The following is a 10,167-nucleotide window of genomic DNA, read 5'->3' as shown; positions in this document are numbered from 1 at the left end:
TTTTTTTGAGATGGAGTCTCACTCTGTTGCCCAGGCCAGAGCGCAGTGGCACAATCTCAGCTCACTGCAACCTCCGCCCCCCAGGTTCAAGCGATTCTCCTGCCTCAGCCTTCCGAGTAGCTGGGATTATAGGTGCCTGCCACCACGCCTGGCTAATTTTTGTACTTTTACTAGAAACAGGGTTTTGCCATGTTGGCTAGGCTGGTCTCGAACTCCTGACCTCAAGTGATTAACCTACCTCGGCCTCCCAAAGTGCTAGGATTACAGGCGTGAGCCACCACGCCCAGCCAAGATGGGAAGCATCTTAACCTCGGTTCCTTACCCATGTCCAGACCCCAACCAGGTTCCATCTATAAAACCACCTGGAGTACATTTACTGCTCCCCCTTGCTCCTGCCATCTCCTGCCCAGTCCCTACCACAGCCCCTCTCTAGCTAGCCTGCCTGCACTGTGACCCCACACAGCAGCAGAGCAAACCTCAGACCATGACATGCTCTTCCCCTGTGCTCAGTTCCCCATACCACCTAAGTAACACTCACCACCTTTCAGGCTTCTGTTCAAACTACAGGTGCTTTAAAAAGCCCCTCCCCCAACCTACAACTCTGAGGCCCCAGTGAAATCTCCCCGACCCCTCTGTGCCTTCCTTTCAAGGCACTTCTTGGTCTGTTATCAGGCATGCATCAATACACAACTAATGGCTGGCTCTCCCAAGGGCAAGGCCACAAGGAACAAGGCCAGGGGCTTACATCCCCTACCAGCCCATAAACTCAGTATCCTAAGACCAGGTGGGGCTAAGACAGACCTGTACCAGAGGGACAGCATCCTGTTTAACCAGTCCCAGTGGTGGCAGCAGGGTAGACTCCTATCCCACCTCAGACAGCACAGGCAGAAGGTCATTCCCCTCAAGGTTAGGGTGGGAGCAGGGTCCCCTGGGGTGGAAGGTCCCCTATGGTGGGAACCAGGACCTTGGCTTTGATAACCAAGGCTAGGACCCCACTTCAGTGAGTCCATCACTCACCTCCAGCTGCTGCCAGCACCATTCGAGGGGCCTTGTAATGAGTGCTGAGGTACTCGGTCAAGTCTGCACGAGACAGCTTCCTACAAGACATATGGCCAGTGTGTCAGCACCTCTACCACACTGGAGTGAGTTGGGGTGTGTGCGTGAATGGGACTGAGGAGGCAGACTAGGAGAGGCATGGTTTCTCCGAAGAGTGGGCCCTAGCACACCCCCGACCCCCTTTCCCCATCTCTGCCACCCACCCCTCCAAGGCCCAGAGGGCAACCCTCGTCTGCCCTTGCCTCATGCCTGACCTCAGGACAGACTCATAGTCTTCTCTGAGAATGTGTGAGCCAACACTGTAGGACTCTCAAAGGGCAGTACCAAAGCTCCCAGAGCCATCACCAAAGGAGACAAGAGACCACATGGAGGGGACACCCAGACACCTCGCCCTTGGACTGTCAGGACATGCACCAAAACATACCTTAAAACAAAGCCCAAAACTCAAGTGAAGCCCACAAAGCCATTAAAAAAGACTCACTGGACCACACGGATATAGAAACTGTCTCCAATCGCATGACTCAGGAAAATAACCCCGACAGACAGTTAGCCAACTAAAAATGTGACCTGGAAAGGGTCTGGCCAGGCGAGAATGGGGCAAGCATCCCACCACAAGCCCAGCCAACTCTCACCTGACATTCTCACTGGGCCCCTCCACAGCCTGGGCTAGAGGTGTGCCCTGGAATGCTGTGGCATGCAGGTAGTCAAAGACCACGTCTCGCATAGATGCATCATTCTCCTGCATCTCCCGCAGGATCACATCACGTTCCTTCTCGATCTGTGAGTCTTCCAGACTACAGTTCTGCACAATGTCACCCAAGAGCTCCACAACTAGATGCAAGGAGGACATGTTTAGGTGCCAGGTGGACCACTGGAGACCAACGACAGCACAAAATCCCCAGGCCTGGCATCTCCTGCTGCCCACCCCTAGTTGCCCAGCTGCAAAGCCATACGCTAAGGGTAATATGATTCTGTGGTCAGCCAGGGACTCCTGGGTAGCTGTCCTCTGCCCCCCTGCCCTCTGCCCCACCTCTTCCTCCAGGTGTTACCTTTTGGCAGATCCTTGGACAGCGCCTTGATGTAGTAAGCTGTGTGTTCCCGGGTGCTGTAGGCATTAAGATGGGCCCCCATGCTCTCCACCTCCTTCTCCAGGGCACTGCCAGGCCGATTCTTTGTTCCCTGGAATCAGATATCAACCAGACCAATCAGAAGCCACACAGGAGCCCAAGAACCCTGTCCTCAGAGGCTAAAGATCCAGCAGGACCACTGGTCCACAAGTACCTCCCTCAGCATAGACTCTGGGGACACAGATCCCAGAGTCTGTGTTTACCAAGTACTAAGCAGGCCTTGTGGTGACCAAGGCCATGGCATCACGGGCCAACAGAATAGAGATAACCAGGGCCAGGACAGAAGGGCATGGCCAGACCAAGTGTTTCCTAAAGCTCCTGTAACACCTTACCAACGAGCAGTGGGGTCATTACCAGTACACCTCCCCCTTCTTATTGACAGCCATGGTCAGGTAAGCCCACACCTGTGTTCAAGTGATAGAACCCACTCCTCCCATGCCATTCCCATGACTGTATGTGTCTGTTTATACATGCTAGTGGCCACCTCTGTGGGACCCAATCCTAGTCCTATGTGTGGAGAACAGTGGTGCTATCTCTTGGTTAATACTGCACACATACCCGTGACATTACAGCTGGCTGGGTTGCCCATTAGAGCTCCATGGCCCTGCCCACCCCAACCAAGGGATGCCCAGGTATTCCACCACAGCAGAACATTTCATAAGCAAGCATGTATGCCCATGTCTGTGGGTTTGTTACAATGCACGTGCATATCTATGTGTGTTCCACAGGTCTCCTGTATGCATGCACATAACACAGGCCTGGCTTCTCTGGTGAAAAGTGGGGTTCCTGTGGTTCCTTGGGTCTTCTTGGCTCTGAGGGCCTCATGCAGGGGCTCATCAGATACGTACCTACTCAGGAGACGTTAAGCTCATGTGGTTCCTTTTAGGAAGGCTGGCCAGACATCAGCCCCGCCACTGAGGCCCATAATCAGGCTATTTTTTCTGACCTTCATCCTCAGGAGGGACAACAGGCAGCCCTAAGCCCAGAGGAGACAGACTTCAAGAGCCTCACCTTGAAAGCCAGATGCTCCAAAAAGTAGCCTGCCCCATTGTTCTTCTCAGTCTCAAAACGGCTGCCAACATCAATCCACACTCCCACCTGGACAAGAAGCCACCAACAAAGGTTACAAACAAACCACTCCCCAGCCCCCTACTCACACCCCACCTGAGTGACTCAGTACAAGCCCCAGGCAGGGACTCATGAATCCTGAAGTCAGGGAGAACCGCCCCAGCAGGACCCCTGTGCTTGGAGATACAGTCATGCCTGGCAAACAGAGGGCCAGCCGAATGACTAGTCACACTGCATCATTGCTCTCCTGATTGGCTATCAAGGACCCCCAGGGACACTTCTAACTGTGCACATTTACCTGGTCTCACCAGCATACAAAATCCTTAAATTCACTCTCACTTTTCAGTTAATTATTTGTTTTTGTCTAGGCATACAACACATCATTTGCAAACAACTACTTATTTTTTCCTTTCTAAAAATTACACGCTGCCTTTGTTCTGGCAATGATTTGATCCTTTCATCATTAAGGAAGGGACTATTGGTTTAGACTGTATATTTTATCACACTAAATATTGTTCCTATAACACCATTTTGTTGTCGTTTTTAATCAGATCTGGACACCAAACACTGCCCAGTGTTGCCCTGGCACCCAATAAGATAATATTAATTTTCTTGACAGCCTCCTGGTTGCTGTGAAACATGCACCACAGGCCAGGCGTGGTGCCTTATACCTGTAATCCCAGCACTTTGGGAGGCCGAGGCGGGTGGATCACGAGGTCAGGAGTTTGAGACCAGCCTGGCCAACATGGTGAAACCCTGTCTCTACTACAAATACAAAAATTAGTTGAGCATGGTGGCACATGCCTGTAGTCCCAGCTACTTGGGAGGCTGACGCAGAAGAATCGCTTGAGCCCGGGAGGCAGAGGTTGTAGTGAGTCCAGACTGTGCCACTGCACTCCAGCCTGGGTGAGACAGAGACTCCATCTCAAAAAAACAAAAAAAAAAAAAAAAAAAAAGAAGAAAAAGAAACAGAAACATGTACCACTCACCCCACCTGGTCACATGGTCTAGTCTTTTAATTTAGTATTTGTTCACAGCTGATTTAAGTTTTTCACATCTACTTTCCTAAGATACTTTTCTTTTTCGAGATGGAGTCTCACTCTGTCACCCAGGCTGGAGTGCAATGGCGTGATCTCGGCTCACTCCCGGGTTCACGCCATTCTCCTGCCTCAGCCTCCCAAGTAGCTGGGACTATAGGTGCCTGCCACCACACCCGGCTAATTTTTTGTATTTTTAGTAGAGATGGGGTTTTACCATGTTAGCCAGGATGCTCTCGATCTCCTGACCTTGTGACCCACCCGCCTCAGCCTCCCAAGTGCTGGGATTACAGGCGTGAGCCACCGCGCTCGGCCACTTTTTTTGTTTTGACATGGAGTCTCACTCGGTCACGAGGCTGGAGTGCAGTGGCCTGATGTCAGCTCACTCAACCTCTGCTTCCTGGGTTCAAGCGATTCTCCTGCTTCAGCCTTACGAGTAGCTGGGACTATAGGTGTGTGCCACCACGCCCAGCTAATTTTTGTATTTTTAGTAGAGGTGGGGTTTCACCACGTTGGCCAGGATGGTCTTAATCTCTTGACCTCATAATCCGCCTGCCTCGGTCTCCCAAAGTGCTAGAACTACAGGCATGAGCCACTGCGCCAAGACTTTTTTTTAATTGTATAAATTTATGGGGTACAAGCGCAATTTTTAAAAGTTTATATCCACACCCAAAACTCCATTTTTTTTTTTTTTTTTCAAAGACAGAGGGCCTTGCTCTGTCACCCAGGCCAGAGTAATCATGGCTTACTGCAACCTCGTATTCCTGGGCTCAATTGATCCTCCTGCTTTGGCCTCTCAAAGCCCTGGAATTACCTGTGTTAGCCACTGTGCCCCGCACACAAGTGCGATGTCGTTACATGCACAGAATGCACAAGTAGTCAAGGGAGTTCAAGACCAGCCTGACCAACGTGGAGAAACCTCATCTCTACTAAAAATACAAAAAATTAGCCGGGCACGGTGGCACATGCCTGTAATCCCAGTTACTCAGGAGGTTGAGGCAGGAGAATCACTTGAACCCGGGAGATGGAGGTTGCAGTGAGCCGAGACTGCACCATTGCACACCAGCCTGTGTAACAAGAGCGAAACTCTGTCTCCAAAAAAAAAAAAAAAAGCACAAGTAGTCAAATCAGGGCTTTTACGTTATCCATCACCAGAATAACACACCTTGTACCCATTAAGTAATTTCTTCTTTTTTTTTTTTTGAGATGGACTCTCGCTCTGTCACTCAGGCTGGAGTACAGTGGCACGATCTTGGCTCACTGCAATCTCTGCCTCTTGGGTTCAAGCGATTCTCCTGCCTCAGCCTCCCCAGTAGCTGGGATTACAGGCATGTGCTGCCATGCATGGCTAATTTTTGTATTTTTAGTAGAGATGGGGCTTCACTATGTTTGCCAGGCTGGTCTTGAACTCCTCATCTTAGGTGATCCGCCTGCCTTGGCCTCTCAAAGTGCTGAGATTAGAGGCGTGAACCTCCAGGCCCCAACCCATTAAGTAGTTTCTCATTATCCACCCTTTCATCTTTCCAAGTCTTCACTGTCCACCATTCCACTTTCTACATCTGTATATACATATTTCTTAGCTCCCACTGATAAATGAGAACATAAAGTAATATTTGCTTTCCTAAGAGATGTCAATGCATATATCACAAGTCACACAATCTTAGATGAACATGTATTTCACATCTAACATCTTGGAATGCAAGAGGCATTTTACAATCTACAGTACCCTTTTATCAAAATTGGCAAGACTCTTAAGATTCTCTGCACTGGAACACAGACGGCTCCTTACAATCTAGGACATTTTGAAGTTCATGTAATACAGCATTCTTTACTACAACAGGTGCCATATAACAAGGAAGTTGCAGGCCACCTTTTCCTATGCTTAGTAATAATTTAAATCGCAGGACATTGTTTCTGGAAAACTAAAAGGATGTGTCAATAAAAACATCTGGTCCTGGAGCTGGGGGATGGGGACTGAAGGGAGGAGGAGATAATTATTTCTTGGGACTCTTCTCACCTATTCATATATCTATTTGTGAGTCAAGATTTCTATCCTTGAGTCAATTTTGAGAATTTGTATTTTTTGGGAAATCACACATTTCATTGTACTGTTAAAATTAATTTCTTCCTAAAATGCATTTGTGGTCTAGCCTGGAGATTATGAGCTTGGGCATAATGAGGGTGACAGACCTGGACGCCTGCAAGTCACCTAAGGTGTCTGAATCCCATTTTCCGCATTATAAGAGGAGACGTGATCACTTCTCTCACGTGGGCTCCTTAACAAAAGGCTGGAAAAGAATTTGGCCGCCTACTTGACGGGCATTATATGCTAAACAATGTTGGCTTATAGTGAAGATTGTCCCGTGAAGCCAAGGCGTGGCTAGGGTCGGGAATGGGGCCATTCTCGGGGTGAGTGATCCTGAGTCCGAACCCAAACCATAAACGGGAAGACCCGAGCCCAAGGTCACACCCCAACCTGAGAAAAGATGGCAGGCCTAATCTGGAGGCCCTCTCCCCAGTGGCGTCCCCAGCTCACCGTGCAAGTGGGCTGAGAGGACTGCTCGGAGGCCACACGCAGGCCGTTGTCCAGCAGGCTAACCTGCGTCTCCGGCACGAACTGGAGCGCCTGAGCGAAGGTTGCCGTACTCCGCAAGGCTGGCGTCCGCAGCAGGGTCGGCTGTGGAAGGGAACAGCTGCGAGTGAGGACTCTGTTGGGGAATCGCTCACCACCTCCCAGGTGCTCAGGAGGATCCCAGTCCCCGTCCCCGCCCCCGCCCCTAGGCCAGCGGCGAGGTACCTTTCCCTGCCCTCCTCCATGACCTTCCCACGGCCCTGACCCCGCGTCCTCCCCACCTCGACCTGCCACTGCTAACAGCCCACACCCGTCCGCTTCCCGAAGCCCTGTCCCCTGAAGCCCCGCGCTCTCGCCACCACCTCACCGAGCGGCGGGCGCGCAATAGCACTTGTGTCCCGGAGGTAGCGGCCCGGCAGACCACGGACGCCGCCATCTTCCAGCTCTAGTCGGCTCTAAGTTGCGCCGCGCAAGCGTAGAGTAGGCGCGTTGGCGGTCGCGGCGCAGGCGTAGTATCGTAAAGTTGGCGCTCGGCCGCCTCCTGGCGGGATCCTGGACCGTCAGTTGTGCTGGCCTGGCTTTGGCTGGCTGGCTGGCTGGCTGGCTCTATCAGTGCTGCCGCCCGTGCCTGCGCACACAGTCCGCCTGCCGTCCATCAGCCCGAGCAGGTTTGCCCGCCGTGCGGTCCATCTCCCCATTCCACGCGTGGAAGTCAGAGTGCACAATGTTTCTCACCAGCCGCGCTGCGTACTCCCAGTAGAGGTCTGGCGGGTGGGGCGTTGCAGCCGCAGTGTGTCTGCAGGTTCGAGCCCAGGGCTGAAGTACCAGAGTGGAAACTTACCTGGGACCACAAGGCGGTGCTGAAAGTCAGTTTTTTTTCTCTTTATTTATTTATTTATTTTTAATTTTCTGAGACGGTCTCGCTCTGTCGCCCAGGCTGGAGTGCAGTGGCGCGATCTCGGCCCACTGCAGCCTCCGCCTCCCAGGTTCAAGCAATTCTGCCGCAGCCTCCCGAGTAGCTGGGATTACGCCCGGCTAATTGTTGTATCTTTAAGAGACAAGGTTTCTCCATGTTGGCCAGGTTTGCGCCCTGCCAGTTTTCTCTTTAAAAGAATTAAGTAGAGACCGGGCGCGGTGGCTCACGCCTGTAATCCCAACACTGGGAGGCCGAGGCACGTGGATCACTTGAGGCCAGGAGTTCGAGACCAGCCTGGCCAACATAGTGAAACTTTTCCTTTCCTGTAAGAGGAAAAAGAATTCTAGCTGGGCGCGGTGGGTCAGGCCTGTAATCCCAGCACTTTGGGAGGCCGAGTCGGGCGGATCACCTGTCAGGAGTTTAAGACCAGCCTGACCAACATGGAGAAACCCCATCTCTACTAAAAACACAAAATTAGCTGGGCGTGGTGGCGCATGCTTATAATCCTAGCTACTCGGGAGGCTGAGGCAGGAGAATCACTTGAATCCGGGAGGCTGAGGTTGTTTGCCGTGAGCCAAGATCGCGCCATTTCCAGCCTGGGCAACAAGAGCGAAACTACGTCTCAAAAAAAAAAATTCTAAGGTATGCTTTGTTATGTCAACTAATGAAAAAAAATCAAGCTTTTAAATATTTAAAGTTAATTCTATTCAGAAGTCTTACTGTGAGTTGCAACCCAGGAAAGCCTTTCAGGGAGTTTCTGCCAGATTGCTCCAAAGCAGCGTTTCTGACACAGCTTATACACTGGTGGTGGCGGCTTTCCATGTGCTCAGAAATTACATATGTGCTCAGAAGTTACATTAGAGCAAAGTCTCATCAAGGTTTGGGTGTGAGAGTACATCTGTTTATAGGTCACAGAAGTGTAATCATTAATCCTGTCAGAGAGTATCTTAAGTATAGGAAGAGGCAAGGGCTAGGATCATTGCATTTTCTACCATGTTGGCCAGGCTGGTATTGAACTCCTAGCCTCAGGCAATCCACCCGCCTCAGCCTCTCAACATGCTAGGATTACAGGGTTGAGCCACCACGCCTTACCCAAAAACTACTCTTATACTTAAAATAAAACTATCTTTATAAAAATCATGCCAGGCACCATGATGACCACAGGCTCGCACACTACACCCAGCTAATTTTTTTAATTTTTGTAGAGACAGGGGTCTCACTATGTTGTCCAGGATGATCTTGAACTCCTGGGCTCAAGTGATCCTCCTGTCTCAGCCTCCCAAAGTTCTGGGATTACAGTCGTGAGCCACCGTACCAGGCTGACTTCATTTCTTATAAAAGGTTGCGACCTGCAGTCTGGGAAGTGGGCCTCTGGTCAAAACCAGAGACAGACCTCTCAAAAGAGGAGGGATTTGGGCAGGAGCTGTATGTCGAATGGCTTGGCTAAACATACATGTTCAGCTGGACACGGTGTCTCACACCTGTAATCCCAACACTTTAGGAGGCCGAGGTGGGTGGATCACAATGTCAGAAGATTGAGACCATCCTGGCTAACACGGTGAAAACCCATCTCTACTAAAAATACAAAAAATCAGCCAGGCATGGTGGCATGTGCCTATAATCCCAGATACTTGGGAAGCTGAGGCAGGAGAATCACTTGAACCCGGGAGGCGGAGGTTGCAGTAAGTCGAGATCGCACCACTGCACTCCAGCCTGGGCTACAGAGGGAGACTCCGTCTCAAACACCACCACCACCACCACCACCACCACCAGAAATACAATTAGCTCCATATGTCAAAATATGAAGCAAGGATACAAAAGCACTCAGTGCACAGGTTCCATAAACCAACTAAAGCCAGTCCCTGGTCAGTGGTCTCTTATCAGGAAAAAATCACTAAAATCAGTCTCTTGTCCAATCAAAGCTATAGTTATGGCTTGTGGAACAGGGAATGGGGTCAGTGTCTGGTGATGGATGAACTGCAATTGTTTCCGTATTGCTTATCTCAAGGCCAGTGCTTGTTTAGCTGCTGGAAAAAAAGAAATACCTTGCAGCAGTTAGAACATAGTTTATTCTTTGGTGAATGGCTTAACTCTTGCCTGGCATGGCCTTAGGTCTTGTTTATACTTTGGTATCTTATTGCTACAAAGAGTTCATTCTTTCAGTCTTAGGATCTCTATTATTTTTCTTTCTTTTTTGAGACAGCGTCTCATTGTGTCACCCAGGCTGGAGTGCAGTGGCATGATCTCTGCTCACTTCAACCTCCACCTCCCAAGTTCAAGCCAAGCAATTCTCCTGCCTCGGCCTCCCAAGTAGCTGGAACTGCAGGCACATGCCAATATGGCTAATTTTTGACGGAGTCTCGCTCTGTCACCCAGGCTGAAGTGCAGTGG

General features: G+C 50.6%; 1 protein-coding gene across 1 annotated transcript in view; it reads right to left on the bottom strand.

Moving 5' to 3' along the window:
• LOC105540380 (cytochrome b-c1 complex subunit 1, mitochondrial) overlaps nt 1-7,922 on the bottom strand; it is an 11,834-nt gene extending 3,912 nt beyond the window's left edge. The window contains exons 1-6 of the mRNA XM_011980974.1: nt 7,228-7,922; nt 6,825-6,965; nt 3,195-3,281; nt 2,106-2,235; nt 1,689-1,887; nt 1,018-1,097 (exon numbers count right to left, since the gene is read on the bottom strand). Of these exons, the coding sequence (XP_011836364.1) occupies nt 1,018-1,097; nt 1,689-1,887; nt 2,106-2,235; nt 3,195-3,281; nt 6,825-6,965; nt 7,228-7,296 (706 nt within the window). The 5' untranslated portion in view covers nt 7,297-7,922. The remainder of the gene's footprint in view (nt 1-1,017; nt 1,098-1,688; nt 1,888-2,105; nt 2,236-3,194; nt 3,282-6,824; nt 6,966-7,227) is intronic.
• Nucleotides 7,923-10,167: the final 2,245 nt, after the last annotated feature.

Source organism: Mandrillus leucophaeus, unplaced genomic scaffold (assembly GCF_000951045.1).
Source record: "Mandrillus leucophaeus isolate KB7577 unplaced genomic scaffold, Mleu.le_1.0 Scaffold22, whole genome shotgun sequence".
Lineage (NCBI taxonomy): Eukaryota > Metazoa > Chordata > Mammalia > Primates > Cercopithecidae > Mandrillus > Mandrillus leucophaeus.
This window is presented reverse-complemented; position numbering and strand designations above follow the sequence as displayed.